The sequence below is a fragment of the Pipra filicauda genome, unplaced genomic scaffold (assembly GCF_003945595.2).
Source record: "Pipra filicauda isolate LSUMZ 115617 unplaced genomic scaffold, ASM394559v2 scaffold555_size307855_pilon, whole genome shotgun sequence".
Lineage (NCBI taxonomy): Eukaryota > Metazoa > Chordata > Aves > Passeriformes > Pipridae > Pipra > Pipra filicauda.
The window spans coordinates 267,886-285,389 of record NW_024104704.1 but is presented as its reverse complement, the minus strand read 5'-3'; the positions used below and the strand labels follow the sequence as shown (position 1 = coordinate 285,389).

Sequence of the window (17,504 nt, the reverse complement as noted above, 5' to 3'; positions counted from 1 at the left end):
ATGTGTACTGGTTTTACAAAGTGTTGTTGAAAACATTATTTTTGTTCTTCCTTGGTGTAATAAAATTATGTCACACTGTTAAAGCTGTACTACTGTCATAGATGTACATGGGAACTATACAAAAAACTTGTCATAAATAGTTTTATTGATTTTCTGCAAAAATTGAAGCAATAAGAAAACACACATAACCAACACAGATGACTATGTGATGTGCCAGGAGAGTAATTGCTAATAATGATAGCTCCTTAGAGATCTGCTTTATGACACTTCAGCTGCCAGATAATACCAAAGGCTGAAATCTCAGACATTTTTTTGAAACTACTCATATTTTGGAAGCGAAAAAAGTAATTGCCCAATCATGGGTTTACACAACCTCTATCTTTAATATGAAAGAGAAGAGGCAAACTAACCTACTCTGACCTTTCAGGTCAAATGCAAGCAACATCAAAGCATGTGAATACAAATATTACCTCAAATTAAAGCACACAGTTTTTTATACAAGCAAAAAGCACTTGATCTCTGACTAAGGCTTAATAATTCAAACTGTGTATTTCACTTTATGGAAAACAGGTGACACTGATAATCTTTATGAAAACACTTGTGCTTTTAATCTTGCTAATATTTAAACTGGGAATTTTAGAGAAGATTACTAACAGTGGGTTTGCTAGCAAAATTCCTACGGGTTGTTTCCAAAAAATAAAGACATAAACCCATCTGTTCAATGTGATCAGCCAAGCAGACTGTCATGTCTTGGCTTTCTATGCATTGCTTAAATAAAACCAAAGAAAAAAATAGAAAAAAAATAAACCAGAGAAGAAATGAAGATTTTAAAGCAGTGATGTTTTTTCCTTCCCTTTTTAATGGAAATACCTGTTTCCCTAATGGTGTTTATTGGGAAAGACTGCAGTCAAACTCAGGGCTGAGAACAGGTAGCTTGATAAATTGGTGGAAAACAAACTTGCTTTTATTGATTATTTGGAAAATGAATTAAGATGGTCCTCAATCCATACCTAGACCTTGTTTATAAATTAAACCAAAACCAAACCAAAGAAACAAACACCAAATTTACTTAGCTTCTATGACTTACATGTCATAGAAAAATCAAAACAGGAAGGATTAACTTTGAGTTTTCATAGAGGAAAAAAGATGAGAAAATAATTAAATACTGGCCTACAAAGAAAGAGGACTTAAAAATACTTAAAAAAAAAATTGTTCTGTGTTCCTTTTTGTTCAGGAAATAAGAGGAAATGGTACATATGGGCCTGAAGACATTCACCTAAGTTTCAAAGAAAAATGGCTGAGCAATACCATCTACAGGCCCTACTAAAGACAAACATTTCATTTACTAAAGCAATCTCATTCATAGCTTTAATTAAACTTCCATAGAGTTACAATTCTTCTGACAGAAGTTAATTTGGTAACCAGAAACAGAAAACAATGTTTTAAGATGATGTGTCAAGTCCAAGCCTCACACATGTCATGAGAACAGTGTATGAATCAATATTATTTTTCAAGTCCTTGTTCATCAGATTTTTCTGATCTCAGTAAAAGAAGAACCCATTTAGAAACTAGTAACTGGAAAAAATATCCGCAAATACTTCATTATATTCATATAATCAAGACAAACTCTAAGTTTAATTACGATTACATTTCTACAAGAATAGTATGCCATCATTTAGAATTACACAGTAGAAAATAATTGCAGGCTTTACACACATACATTTAAGGAATAACAAGGAGTTAATGATTTTTATGAAGAAGCAGGATTCACCTCGAGAAAGAGAAATTCTCCTGCCTTTCTTCAGGTAGAGTACAAAAGCCCCTCTGCTGCACTCTGCAGTTCAACCTCCATATGCTAAACCCAAATATAAGAATCCTTCCCCATGCAGAACTTTAGACTCTGTTCATTTAGCAGTATTTGGACACAGGTGTTTTTGATAAAGTAAATCAGAAATTCACTTTTTAACATTTAAAGTAACCTCACCTGTGTAACAGATGATTCTCCACCACTGGGCATTTTTATTGAATGTATGGTTGGTTAACATTGCTCTGGCTTCCTCATCACACTGTTGTGCTGACACACAAAGTCAGGTAGACTCAATTTTAGTACAAGAGTGCCTTGTTTCAAATATGTATTTTGGGTGAGAAAGCAGGAAGAGGGAGATAGCTTTGGAAAACAACATAGAAATATGCTTGTCTTGTCAAGTCTCAAGAGTATCAGAAATGATGAAGAAAAGACTAAAATGCAAGATGATGTGACTGTTAAAGGTTACTCCTTCTCCTACTCTCACAACTTTAGGGAGCTGTGGTTCCTCTGTGTGGCATGAAATTTGCACTTGACTTTATAACAGCATAGAAGAAACAAGACATCATAAATGCTTTTGAACAGGCTTTTCAGAAATGAAGAGAAACACTGCCAGTTTTGTGATAGTTTGAACACATCTAACAACCTCCTGGCCTTGCTTCCACACAGTGTCTTCTGCTAGTGGTGAAAAGAACCTCTCAGTAGAAAAAGCACGTTACACTGGCTCCACTCTCATTCCTGCTGTTTGAAGGCACCTGTAACTCACCTCACTGCTCTACAGCTTTTTTTAGAACAATCAACTTTCCTATCACAACCACCAATCACTTTAACATCCACTGTGTAAACTATTGCTTACTTGCTGGAAGCTGTTGCTAAAAACCACACTTTAGCTTACAGACACATTATAACCCCTAACTGACTTCCCAAGTGACCACATCAACAAAGTTAAAAAAGGTTTATTTAATTAGCAGTCGGATTCCTGTGGGTGGAGGCAGAGACAACATCTGTCTCAGCTGTCTGTGCCAACATATTTATAGGCTTTTTTGTTGTGCCAGGAGCCTTTGAAGCATTTAATGTGAAGTGTGCCAGGATCAGCTTAAGTTTGAAAATGTTGTTTGCATTCAACAGCTGTGTTAGGATTTTTACATCTTTGATAGAGCACATACATGTTTGGAGAGTACTGAAACAAATTATCCACTGCTATGGTTACTATGCAAAAATATACTGATGATCATACTTTACAATAACAGAAAGTACATTACAGTACATTACTACAGAGTGTAGGGGAACAGAAATTAAATTGATGTTCATGTAAAAAAAAAAAAATTATATCCTAATCTCCCAAGGTAGTTTTTCTAGGATTAAAGATGTATTGACTTTTTTAAACAGGACAGTTGTTTACACCTACCATTTAACCTAAGTTAGGAGAGAATTAACAACCAGTTTGTTAGCAAAAAAAAAAATTGGAAAAGGTTGTATATTCTGAAGTGGGACTGTTAGACATCATTATGCCACTAAAGAAATATTTGAAATATTGATTCTTAGTATTTATATTTGAAAGCTGTAGCCAACCTTTATGCAACTTTCTCTTCTTTCCTGCAGCACAGATGAGAAAAAAGAGAAAATGAGAGGTATCTTTCTCCCCTTAAACCACAGCCAAACACTGAATATATGCATCATTCTATGACTTTAAAGCTCTTCCAGCTAGAGGATCGACATAAATCAGTGTCAGATAAGCAGCAGCAAAACAAGTCTTTGTCATGATACTGTTGATTTTTTGGTAGACATGGAGATTTTGCTCTATGTTTCCAGTAGAATCAGGATTTTGCTTAACATTTTTATTAGCAGTTCAACCACTTTTAGCAGTCAGAGGTAGTAAATTCATTCATCTCAGAAACACTCCGAGCTTCAAAATAGTATTGAAAAATATTCATGAAAGGTTCTTTCTGCTCTCTGGTGCATGATGGCAATTGGACACTTGGACACCAGCAAAAAGAAATGCAGCATGATAGTGACAATTTCCATCAAAAAAGCAGGAAAATTAAATATTTGGCGCTGGTATCAGACAGGGGGCACTGACCATTTTATCTTTATAGGATACAGAGTACAACAGCTTGCAATAGACCAATCAGGAAAATCTCCCAAAGGAGTTTATTCTTCTGCAGGTTTAGATTTAGCACATAAAGGCATGATATTCAGTAGCAGAAAGGGACTATTGTGGTACCTTCCAATTGGGTACCCGCTCACTGAATCTGGTAAATAGGAAAGCACTTTCCATTCACAAGTATGCTATTTTACAGAATTAATAGCTGCTTCAGAGCATCCACTGCAAAGACATGCAAGATAAATGTTGCAGACTCACTTTTCTGGTATGGTTTTAAAAATGCAGGTATACATTTGACTGAACTATCTTTCTAGCCCAAGAACATACCAATAAAAGGAAGAGAAAGAAAAGGCATGAGACATGGCCTTGAGTAAAAAGACCTCAAACTGGGAGAAGATACCCATCATTTGATTTCTTCCTTTTTTTTCTGTTTGTTTGTTGACTGGCTTGGTTTCGTTTCCCTGAAAAAAAAGAGCTTGTACCCAACTTATAAATAAACAGAATTAACTAAACAGAATTAAGGTATACTAGGCTCCATTTCTCCTTCTAACTGAAAGAACCTGTAGAGCACTAGTTTTTCCATGTCTTTTGAATCAAAAAGATGAACCACTAGATTTTGCCATCAATTCATAAGATTTACTAAATCTTAGAAATCTTGCAAAAACAAAGTGGATGGAAAACTGTTCCTGGAGTGTAGCTGTCTATGATTCATTGTCAAATTGGCAAGATGTGTAGAGTAAGGGTCTTTTTTTGTGTCTGGGATTGTGATTTGGGCAACAAAACAAAAATAAGCAACAGAAGAGGATTTGAAGACTGTAACAGGCTACAAACTAAGCATCAACAGCATCATTATGACAACAGATGTTTTATTTATTTATGTTCCCATTAAAATTGGATCAGGTGGAGGAAAGGAAAGCATAACTTGAGTGTCCAGAGTGAAAAAAATATTACTATGCAGTACAGAGAAGGGTAAAAATTACATGGACAAAAATTAGGAGAATGGGCAGGAGGCAATTTGTTGATTGGTCTTTTTTATTTTCATTCTGACTGATTTTGTCATTTTGAGCATTTAACCCAATTTTGTGTCATGTTCTGTTGCTTTATCCATTCAAATGACAATTTCAGTTTGTCTGCTGCTTTAGCAGTAACAGTAGTATTGTAAAGAGGATGATATAAGGATAAAGGAAGATCTTAAATGGATTACCATCTGTTGGAAAAAAATCATAAATTTGCAGGCAAAGAATGAGAATAAATTCAGACCACTTTGTTGAAGCTAACTGCTAGTAAAATATTCATTTAATAAAGTTAATGGCTCTTGAAATTTAGATAATGTACACGAAAAAAATCAACACCTTTTTTTGCTGCCTTTTAAGAATCAGATTATATATACATGGTCTATAATGCACTAAAATAAAAATGAAAACAGCATAATTTATTGCATCTTAATGGAGCACTTATCCAAGCAATACATTACTTTCATCACACAGATAGTAGACTATGTAGTTTTCCATGAAAGTTCTTGACATGATGCAGATTGATTTAATTCTAACACTGGAAGAAAACAGGATACAAGGAAAGATTCACAAGTCAAAAAATTCAATTAAGTGTCAGTGCAAATGTCTTTATTTCAAGGACATAACAACAAAGGCTCAAAGAAGTGGAAATGTAGTAATTTAGTAAATGTATGGCAGTCTTCTAACCAACAGAATAGGCTGATGTCTACTTGGTGATAAAAAAAACACTTGGTGAAAAGAAGCAACCCTTGATGAAAAAAAGCAAATCATAATGAACTGAGTGGCCTTTGTTCAAACCTCTGTTGTTTTTAATATTTTTACCTAACCCACAAGGCTAAGAAATGTTACTATGTGTTATTAAAATTGAAGGAGAGAGAAAGTGCATGCTTGACTTCTTGCTCTTTATATGTTTGCATATCTGCTGTTTACATAATAAAAACAAGACTGGCTTAACTGGAAGAGGGGATACATGTGTACTCAAATAAATCTTCTAATGACAAAAGGTGTCCCTTCTGATAAGTATATTCTGCTATGCAGGCATAAATGATCAGTCAGTAAAATTGAGACAATACAATTCTTCTTCTGTGGAAAAATTCTGAAAGCTCTTCCAAGAAGTTGAAGCCAGAGTCAATGCAAGAACCTCTATGGTGACCAAAGTAATATATTTATCCCTGAATTATGTATAAAGTTCAACAAAGGAAAACAAGCATGTCAGTGGAAGAGAAGAAATGTGAGTAAGTGATGAAAAGCCAAACTCACCCGTAAAGCACAAGTATGAACTGTTAATAATTATGGTAATACGAATAAATGAGTCATAGTTCCCTTTTAAAAATTGACAGAATTACTGAAAGACCTCATTTATGAAATATTATGCAAATTGCTTACTTTAGTTTTCCACAGCATGTTTTTTCCTGAGTTCACACATCTAATACTAAGGTTACCCCCTATTTCCCATTTTAATGGTTTACGATGTTATCAGAGCTAAACAAGTTACCCTTAAATTTGATATGCAGAATAACCTCCTCGGAAAGATTTTTGTGGAGAAAAAAATGGGCCAAACAATCTAATAATTTTATAGAATAACTCCAGAAAAATAGGTTTTCACCATGATTAAAAATGAAGAAAACAAAACAGAAAGGTAGAATACACTTTAGAAGGGGCCACGGGTAGGGTGGAGGGAGGGGCGGGTAAAGGTATCTTGTATTAGGCATATGCTTCTTTTCAATGTCACAAAAATTCAACCACAACTGAAAATTTATAGAAAAATTATGGCAGTAGCTAGAGAATTAAGTACTCCCCAAAGTGCAGTTTCCATACTTTCAGTAGACACGAGGACTTCTGTAAGGTAAGAGGTCAACTCTCCTGAGAGTTGAGCTGTCCTGGACTTTTGCAACTGCCCTGGACTGAGAAGAAAGGGGGGTTGTGCTGCAACAATACTGGAAGCCAAACTTCTGGAAGCTGTGGGCTCACCATTTACTGGCACTGGACTGAAAGCAAAGATCTCTATGCCTCTTGAGTGCACAAGGGATTAGAGAGAGACAGACTGTTCAGCCTCATGCTATGTTCAGTATGATCTAATGGCAGGATAGGAAAAGGCCAGTCCTGTTTTCCCCTTCACTACAAACTCTCAGCCCTTCCTTTCTAACGACCTTGGGTCCTAGGTAGTGAGAGAGAGCTGGGCTAGCAAATTGATCTGACACATCCGAGTTGGAAAGAGCCCAAAGTAAAGCAACTGTAAGTAAGAACTCTGAGAACAAATCCTCCTAAGGATACAAGAGAGATGTACTTTTTTATTATAAAGAAGGCAGAAATTGACTGCTCTCTATTGTCACTGTGGGAAAAAAAGAAGAAAGCTGCATTATTCACTCCAAAGGAAATTTAAACTGGGATTTAGGGAGAACATCTTTATTTTTTAAAACTCTGGCAATGGTGAAATGCTGAAAAAGGATACACAAAGAGCTATCTTCATCAAAGTTTTAAAGAATACATTAGACAACTATCTGCAGAGAATCTACTCAGTGTAAACTTTGGATTAGATATCTCTTAATGACTCCTCTGGCATTACACTTTTAAGGATTTCATTTCATATGTATTTGATATCTTAAATTCTAAAATATTTCTAGTATTCTGAAAATTTCCTTAACACAGAAAATCCTGCAAAAGAAACTGAGTTCCAAAAGGTTTATTCTATTATCATCAGTTACTAGTGCCTCAGGAGGCACTTACCTGGCATTTTTCCAGCAGCTGTGAAGCCTTTCTACAAATCATGATGCAATTACCTTATAGCTAGAATACTACAAGACCAAAACCAAGACCTCTCTATTCTCATTTTCTTTAAGGCCATGGCCACTGGAAAAAAATAACATGATTATCTACCAAGCACAGCATCCCTGACAAGAATATGCCTTATGCATGTTACTGCTTCATAAAATTTTTTTACCACTTAGAAAAAAATCAGAGAAGATGTGGGGAAACTGTAGATGGTCTATGGTAATAACCTTCCATTGTTAACAACAAAATATACACTTCAGATGAATACATTTGGACACAATATGCACTGTTACAGACAGGGAAAGATGGAGCACATGGTACCTCATCTAAACACTGAAATGCAGGACTTGCTGTTACGTCAGTGGATCCCTCGTCTCGGCTATAGATTGTTGGAGTCAATTGTTGCTCATTCTCAGTTGCAAATTCTGTGACACTGGAACTTTCTTCACCAGCTTGACTCATAGTTTTAAGTTCTAGGAAGCAATAAAAATACCAAAATACAGTTCATTATATCCAGGGATATACATGACTGGGCAAGATAAATGTGTAGTGAAAAAAGCACATCAACATGTGAGACCCACATTCAAACAACACAAGTCACAATGTGAGCACTCTGGGCAAGCCTACAGTTACAACTTCATGAAAGACTTGTAAGAGGCTGCACTACCACTCTGTCATTCTTTTGAGTATTTTTAAAATACTCTAATATTTGGCTGTGTTACCATCACATAAAATGTTAGACAACGTGCAAAACAATATTAAAGAACACACACTGAATAACAGATTTAGGCTGGAAAAGGCCACTGGGGTCATCTAGTCCAATCTCCTTCTCAAAGCAGGGCTAACTTCAAAACTAAATTGACTTGCTTAGGGCTTTGACCAGATGAGTTTTAAAATCTGTTATATGGGGGAGGCCAGCCATTGCCTTCAGGCTTGTCTTTATACAGAGTCTCCAAGTGCTATGAACTTTGTGTTTTCCATAATATTAATCCAGGAATGTATTTCCCCTTTTCTCCATTCAACATAAGCCCAACCTTCAGTGTCCCTTGACCTGGTAGGGAGTAATTACATTGAAAAGGAGCCCCTTCACAAAACACGGAGATCTTGAGGACAAGAACTGGTCTAACTTGTGTGAGGAATATCACTGAAGTTATTCATGTCTGTAAGGCATTTTATGGCCATACTTAAACAAACACAAAAACCAAACTCATCAAATAAACCCTGAAAGCATACAAAATGGGAAAACAGGATATAAAATCTGAGAATAGGAGATAAAAAAATACTGGAAAAAATCATTATTCTGAGACCTCCTAATGTCAGAGTTCCTATGTAGTACTAACATTTCAGTTACGTACCAGGTTACATTTTCAATATATGACCTCTGTTAAAATAATATGATCCTGAAAAATATCCAAGTGAACTAATTCAAGAGTAATAATAAAACTCCCAGGATTTAAGTTGTATTTTGATCCCTAGTAAGTGTGGGAATATCTTTTTTTCTTACCCAAAAGAAGTTGCTTTAAAAGAAGCTAAAATACAAATTTCAAAACCATAGCTTGGTATAAGCTTTATCCTGAAGAAAGCTCTTTTTCAAATTATGTAACACAGTCTTTTAATAAACACACACAGAGAGAAAAAAGAAAGTTGGAACAAGTAGGGTTATTGGAAAAGATAATTTCTCTATATTTATATTTGAGAAAATCCCATGTTCATAGTTCTGATTTAGGAACAGAAATTTCTAAGATACCTGCACTTGGAACAGTTAGATCAAGGATATTCTTTAATTGCTTCTGAGCAAGATGCCATAAAGTTACTACAACTTCATGTAACTTCACTTTGTGTTTACACAAAGTGTAAACACTCAAGTACAGCACTTGAGAATTATGTTCCCAGGCATCTATCATCAGAACTCTCTGGGGTGTGTGAAAAGCTGAGATGGAAGAGGGAAATGGGAGGTAGAATACAAGGGGATACAATGCTCCTGGTACCCTGATAAGGCAACAATGTCTATCAGATGCCAGTTAATAGCTGACAAGCCCATCTCTGGCATAACAGTATCTTAAGAGTTTTGTATATTCAGAGAGTTTTAAAATACCAACCTTTTGCATGAAGCAGCATGAAAGAAGACAAAACATCTCAGGAGCAAGATATGAGAGATATGGGACGACCAAAGAGAGGCAATAAGTATCTTGCAGAGGAAAGAGAGGGAAAGACAGATTTCTGAGGCACTCAGAAATCTTGCCATGACACAGTGAGACAGGGGAGGGACAGAGCATTTGTAGAGCAAAGCATAGTGCAAAGTAGAGATGGAGCAGAGATGGAGGAATTCAAGAATTCCTTCACGAGTTCATTGAAGTTGTCTGTAGGTGACGGGAATGGACAAATCAGTATCACAGCATTTTAGTTCAAACTTTTGGTAGAAAGACTGGCAACTTCTGCAATTGTTCACTTGACACCACCAGATCTTTCTAGGCTAATTATTATGCAGGATAACTATTATGCAGAGAACATTGTATTCTGCTGTGGGACAAAATCATTATAAAAACCATATCAGCTGCTTCAAATTATTCAGTCTTGACACCATTCAGCCTTTCACATAATATATGGGAGACCTTTCTCCTTCTTAAAAGAAAATTTTTTATTATAAATCAAGGACAAACAAAATTAAAACTCTAATAAAATGAAGAAAAAATTTTGAGACTATTTCAGTAGTATATACCATATTACTCCAATCAAACAGCTGGAGCAATTTTGCATTGCACAGCCAGAAAGCTGACAGTTAAGAAAAACATAATTTCTTTTTATAATTGTGGTGGGAAAATGGATACAAATATGTTGTGTTGTTTGTATTCACCTTTTGAAATGCCACTTCTCTATAAAGGTAGTGAAAGTTAAACTGAGAAGTTTATGACTTTCTTCAGTGCTGTTTGGAATTCCTTCAGGGACATTTTGACTTTTAGAGAGATTTCAGTGTCTGTATTTGCTTATGGAAAAAAAGCAATTCCGTGATCCCTCCAGGAGGAGTCAAAACATTGTGAAATAACTGTAAACATCATAGGGGCCAAGAAATAAACTCTGAATTACTGTACATAAACATGTATACACATTTATAAACAGAGAGCAATTTTCATCTATAAAGAATTGTTGAATATTTTAGCATAAACATCTTATACTTATGGCTGCTGCTGCTTTATTTGTTACTCTGAATGTATTGGAAGAATTTAGACAGAGGGAAAAGCACTGTGGCAGAAACTCTAAGCAGAACAATGCCAAAATCTGAGAGTTTTATGGATGTAGGCACTTTTGTCAATATTCATATGTGAAACACACAGTTGACACCAGTCAAAAATACACCTCCTTGCAGAGTACAGGAGTACAAAAAAGTCTTCACCAAGACTCCAGTTTGCTGGGCAGGGAGAGAACAAAAAAAAAATCTTCTGAATCTGAAATTATTATATTAAGACACAGCTATAGACAGCTGAGACAGAGAAAAATCATTAGACAGCCTTAACTAGTGCGACAAGCCCTTGTCTCCACTCTGTTGTAAGAGGGAACAGACTGTAACAAAACATATGTATGTTTATGGGACATTAAAATAAGTTTAGCATTCTTCCATTACCTGGTACATAATTAAATTTAAAATTCAGCTTATACAAAATCAGATATATATAGTTCAAAAAGCAAAGTGGAAAACGTGTACATTTGCAGTATCTAATAAATAAACTGTCTAATGGAAATAGAAATGAAAGTTGGCATGATTTCTAACTTTACAGAATAGTTCAACAAATACGGACGTTTTCAAACTGCAGAACTGCAAATAATATCACAACCTTGATCCAAGACACAGAATTGCAGAGAATGGGAATTACAAGTCCGTTTTGGAACCTGGGTTAAGTCAGGCTGAGAATTGTCTTGTGAAACAGCTTCAGGACAGCAATAATAATAAAAGTCTGAACTCGGATTGCCCAAACTAGTTTCAGCATCTTTCCTTAAGCAAACAGCAATGTCCATACACAAGTCATTGCAGGATTCAGGTACGTGACACTTTGCTGCATTGACTCCAGACTGACAGATGTGAAAGTAGTAAAATTTGATTCTGAGCAATAAGAGATGCAGTTCCATGTGTGAATGCATCAACTAGACTAATTTAGAAGACACAAAATTTGCAAAAGTCTCTGTTGAGGGAAGTACATTTCAAGTGACTGATGAACCCCTTTAAACTTTATTTTAATCCCTTGCATTTGTAGAATTAGAAGCATAGAATCATTTAGTTTGGAAAAGATCCTTATGATCATTGAGTCCAACTGTTAACCCTGCACTACCAAGTCCACCACTAAACCATGTCTTTAAGTGCCACACCTACACATAATTTAAATACCTCCAGGGGTGGTGACTTAACCACTTCCCTGGGAATTCTGTTCCAATTTCAGTGAAGAAACTTTTCCTAATATCCAGTCTAAACCTCAGGATATTTATGTACATCTTCATGCTACCTCCTTTTGCACATAAATCTTGAAAAATAAAAGTTACTCTGAAAGACGACTGACGTAGCATTTCACATTAGTTAGAGAAATTATGTAATGCAGCTGGAACATAAGAACAGTGATATCAGACCAGAAGCTGATCTAGCTCTGCACAGAGATTCCAGCCGACACTGGATGCCTGGGGAGGGACAGAAGTATCCACCAGTCATGGTGTGGTGATGCTTCCCTGAACTCATCTCCTTTCTCCTTGAACTCATGCAAACTTTCAGTTATTGGCAAAATCCAGTGGAAGGGAGATTTTGATTTTACCTCTGCATGACATGAGTAACCAGTGCTTCTTGTGGCTTTTGAATATGGCTCCTTGATGGCTCCTAGTTCTTCTACTGGATGAGCCACTGAATAATCACAACTTTTCTATGCCACTAGGTTTATTTCTAATGTTGTATCTTCATTTGACAATCCTTTTTTAGGCTGAAGCAGTCAGTCTACCTGCTGTCACTGGCATGAAAGTCCTTCTCTGCCTTCCATGTCCTTATCATCCTTCTCCAAAATTTTTCCAGTTCTACCATATCCTCTTCAAGGAGAAGGCAAAAGACCTACAGACAATATTAATAACATAGGAGTAGCATAGATTTATTCAATCACACAGTGATCTTCTTTTCATCCTCTAAAATTTATATTCTAATGCTTCTTTCCAAAAGTTAAAGCAGCAGATCTTCTGTTTTAACTGGGCAGAGTCTGTGCTTCAGCATGAAGGGACGTGTCTTTAAATGACAAAGCCATGCCAACATTAAATTATAATTAAAATTAAAGTCACATCATGTACGATAGGACATGGTAACAAATATGTAAATTAGAATGGATTGTTTGATCAGACTGTACAATCTCACAGACAACTACTCTGGGGAAGTGAGAGTACACTGTGTACCTGAACAGCTTAATTTTTGTGAAAAGTTCCACTGTTTACCACCCTTGTTTTCAAGTCTCTGCTATGTGTGTTGGAATCCCTCTGAGCCACACACAGACTTTATCTGCTGTAGTTCTAATTAGATATGGCTAAGACGAGAAGAATTTTGAATGGTAAGATTTGCCACTTCCCATTTAGCATGGCTTCCATGAGGAACTTAATTTCCTCAGAAAGTTTCTGGGAGCGTAACAAACAAAAAATCCCTGAAATCCAAACCACTCTGTGCTTTTTAATGCTAAAGTACAGAGGGAAAACCAAACAAAATACACTTTCTCTACACATTGAACCCTAGGCATGCCTTGAGAACTAAAAAGGTTCAAGGAAACAGTTCAGAAAAACACCACTAAAGAAATACAAAATACCAATAAAGGTGGCATTCCTTTCTTCCTAGGAAGTGAAGTCACATTGATTCTTCAATACAATTATAGCAAATGGGTAAACTCAATCCTGACCAGGCAGACTAAGTTTACGCCCCCTGGGTACCTGTAGCAGTCTGTGATTATTCTGTGATTAATTAGAAATACAAAAGTTAAAAAAATGTATTCCTTCTACAGCCTCCCTCATAGATCCTTTTTATTTAACTCCTCCTCCCTTGAAATCTCTCTCTCATCTTCACCTAAAAGCACCTCTTTGCTTTGGCTCAAAACCTATTTTATATCACTTTATAACTTCTAGGGCTTTTTTATCTTTTGCATGAAATACTGAATATTCTTTGACTTCCAACAGCACTAATATGTGGCAAAATGGCAAATAAGCATTGTAACTTGCTAAGGAATCATGGAATCATGCAGGTATCTCGAAAGTGGAGCTCTAATTACATCTTCACTTGTAAATTTGATATAGCTTTCTTTTCCTGCAAATGACAAGTCAGAAAATTGAAGGTGAAAATAAATCTCATTTTACTGTTAGAGTCTGCTACATGCTATACCAGCTGATCCAAACAAGAGCATGAAAGTTAAACTGAATCAATATGGCAAAAATATAGATAAGTAAAACATTAAAAACATGAGGATTCATATGTATAGAGAAAGAACTTCTTCTCAGCAAATATTTTTTATCTGTTCTTCTCATTTTTAGCCATATAAGTATGCTTAGACTGTATCTAACGAGAAAGTCCAACACCAACAGTGAAATACAAACATAGCTGAAGTGTCTTGGAATGGTTTCTTGAACAAAGTTCTCAACTACACAAAACCTGACAGTATTAAAGATGATGCAGAGCACAGTTTACTGTGGGTTGTGGGTACTGATAAACCTCTGCCTACACGAGGAGCATCAAGTACAAAGACCCTGGAGGAGGAGGGGGCCATGGCAAAGCAGCACTGTCGTTTAAGAGGAGGTAGGAGCCAGGGACGAGGAACAGCAGCACTGGCGCAGGGATAAACGGGGGCAGTGGTTAAGCCCGACCTAAGCAGAGACCGAATTCCCTCCGAGCAGTCGAACTACAGAGTCAGTTGCTGAGCTGGCTGTCATCTAGTGGAATCCCTGCACATTGCATCAGACTCCTTGTCTGTAACTGTTTCCCTGGCAAACCACCTAACGTTCAAATTTGGTATTCAGTCTTAAGAGTGAGAATTCTGTAGTATTTTTTCCCCCCAAAATCAACTATTTCTGAAGACTTGAAAAAAGTAACTTCCATCCTCCATCATGTCCCAAGATATTTCTCAATGCATTTTTGACTTTCTAGAATTCTATTTTTCTGTACTAAACTATCATAAGGCAGGCTGGCCCTTTTTGTGCTTCATCTAAGAATTTTTTTGAGATTGAACGATGTAAACCAATGAAATAACTTAACTTGAAGGGCTTTATTGACAAATATGGATCTTTATTAAACTTTCCACAGTGATAATTACCAATGGACCAAAAAGCCAGGGCCATATTCTTTCCTCTTGACATGACACTGAGATGTCATTTCAGGCTCATAAATAACCACTGCCAGACAGTGATAGAAATGAAAATAAGGCTAATGACACTGAAGTGTTTGACGAGCAAGTATCATGTTTGCATGATCATTTATGAAAAAGAAGAAAAACAATGCATGGAGTGCAAAAGGGAGGCAATAATGAAGTAACACACCTAGACTTAATTATTTCTTGTGTTGCAATGCTGCTAAGACAATGCAGCTTACTGTGCATATTTCACTTCTGTTATTGGTAGTAAACTACACCTCTGATACGAATGCAGTCCACATCATCTGTTGCTCACTTGCCCCACCTCATTTATTTTTAATTGTTATACAATGATAATGGGGGCTATGAACTCCGAAAAAGTCCTTTAAACTGAATTAAATGGTTCCCCGCTTGTTTGTAAACCCTGTAAGGACAATTCTCTCATGGTCCGTCTGTACAGAGCTCAGGAAAATATTTATCTGCCTTGCTTTAGAACTGCTAAAAAGCAGTCACAATAAATAGTACATTAATCAAAACTTACTGACAGAGAGTGATTCTGGAGCTTCGCACTACCACCTTGGGAAAAAAGAACCCCTGGTTTTCCAGCAGAGCTGCCAAACTGCTTCTTCACCCTCTGACCGAGGATATTTTAACACAGCTAGCCTCTCTGCCAGGCTGCGACCCAGAGCCCTGCCGCCTCCCCCGCTCCCATCCCTCTCATCCTGCCTCCTCCTCGCCGCTGTCAAACCCCGCGGCGCAGAGGCTGCCGAGCCAGGGAGCCGAGAGGGCTGAAAACAAACCACCACGGTTCTCCCACTGGAAACCAACGCTTGGCAGCGCCACTCCCAGCCTGAGGCACCGTGGAGAAGGCCCTCACGCCCCGGGGATACCTCGTGTCCTCACGCGCGGCACAGGGCATCGCCCCGGGCCCCGCGCCGGGGGTCGCACTCAGGAACTCCTCAAACAGGGCTGAGGCGCCGCCGCTGGATTCGCTTCCCGCCTCAACGTCGGAGCGGTGGCTTTCCTTCTCCCGGCCCCGGCCCCGATCCCAATCCCGGTCCGGCTCCGGCCCCCTGGGGCCCCCCGGGGCCCTCCGGCCAGAGCGGCGTCCCCGTCGCTATGGCAACCGGGCCACATCCTCCCGCTCGCCCCCGCTCCTGATTGGCTCCGGTGTCCTTCCCCGCCGCCCAATCGCAGCAGACTCCCGGCGATGCCCCGCCCTCCCCGTTCGCCGATAGGCCCGCGGGCTCGGCCGTGGTTCTGCCCGCGCGCTGCAGAACTACAGCTCCCAGCAGCCCCCGCGGAGCGGCCACCGCCTGTTTACCGTCCGCGCCGGGGCCGCTCCCCGCGTGCAGCCGCGTCACGTGTTCGGGCGGGGGTCACGGCCGTTCCCGGGGAGCGGCTCCGTCCTGTCCGTCCCAGGCGCTCCGCGCGCTCCTACCGCGGCGCCCGGCGGCTCCTGCCCAGCCGGCGGCAATGAGGGCGCTTGCCCCGCGCTGGGCGGCTCTGGCCGTGCGGGCGGCGGGCGGGCGGTGGGCGCCGCCCGTCCCCCCGCGCCGCGGGCGTAGCGGCCCCGGCCCGCCCGCGCCGCGGGAGTGGGCGCTGCCTGTGAGCCCGCGGGGGCGGCTGCGGGTGCGGCTGCCGTGCCAGGTGAGCGTCCGCCCGCTGGACCCGCAGCGCTGGCCGGGCGGGGACCGTGTGCTGGTGGCCGTGAGCGGCGGGAGCCCCGCGCCCCGCGGGCGGGAGCGGGAGCCCGTGCGGGTGGAGCACGACGAGGCGCTGGGGCAGGTGGCGATCGTGGCGGACGGCGTGGACAGCAAGGCCGCCGTGGAGGTGCGGACGCCGGTGAAGTTCGGTGGGTGCGCAGGAGCCCCCGGGTGGGGTTCTCGCCGGGAGTTGTGCGGTCGCTGCTGCGGCTGGGAGCCGGTGTGCGGGCATGGCATCGTGCCCCCGCGAATTAGGGCGTTAAGAACGCCCCGGGTTTTCTGTGTCTTGACTCCGTGGGTGTTTGGATATATGTTTTGGTTGTTTTCGATTTGCGGACCTCTTTGTCATCAGTAGTTAGCGCTGAAGCTCCCGCTGCTGAGTGGTAGTTTACAGCGCACTGTTTTTGCTCTGGCACCTCCTGCTCCAGAAAAGGCGTAACCTCGGCTCGGAGGCAGCGTCCTCAGCATGTACTGTGCACACCTGCATTCCAAGGGCTGTTCCCGTTTATTTCCTATGGATTTGTGCAAGTAGAAGTGCTCAAAGCTAAACCAGAGCTCTGCAGATTGTGCCCATACCTGTTAGAAGTCAGATTTAATCCTATTTAATCTATGGTGCCTTTGTAACTCTAAGATACAATAACGTTGCAGCTATTTCCTCACTATCAGCACAACTTTTTATTTTTAATAAATAATGAACTCATAACCCAAAATGTATTTTAGGCAAAACAGGTGCCAAAAAAACCCCTCAAACAAACAAAATGCCCC

At 39.4% G+C, this 17,504-nt stretch overlaps 1 protein-coding gene and 1 long non-coding RNA gene across 4 annotated transcripts in view; one reads left to right on the top strand and one right to left on the bottom strand.

Moving 5' to 3' along the window:
* Nucleotides 1-16,115, bottom strand: part of LOC120324485 — a 35,985-nt gene extending 19,870 nt beyond the window's left edge. The window contains exons 1-2 of the long non-coding RNA XR_005565841.1: nt 15,924-16,115; nt 8,015-8,166 (exon numbers count right to left, since the gene is read on the bottom strand). This is a non-coding gene — a long non-coding RNA (uncharacterized LOC120324485). The remainder of the gene's footprint in view (nt 1-8,014; nt 8,167-15,923) is intronic.
* Nucleotides 16,116-16,390: 275 nt separating this feature from the next.
* FAM185A (family with sequence similarity 185 member A) overlaps nt 16,391-17,504 on the top strand; it is a 61,027-nt gene continuing 59,913 nt past the window's right edge. For all 3 annotated transcript variants that reach the window (XR_005565838.1, XR_005565837.1, XM_027741762.2), the window contains exon 1: nt 16,391-16,888. Coding sequence is in view for 1 of the 3 variants with exons in the window: in XM_027741762.2 (XP_027597563.1) it covers nt 16,510-16,888 (379 nt within the window). In the remaining 2 variants the exon portion in view is untranslated. The remainder of the gene's footprint in view (nt 16,889-17,504) is intronic.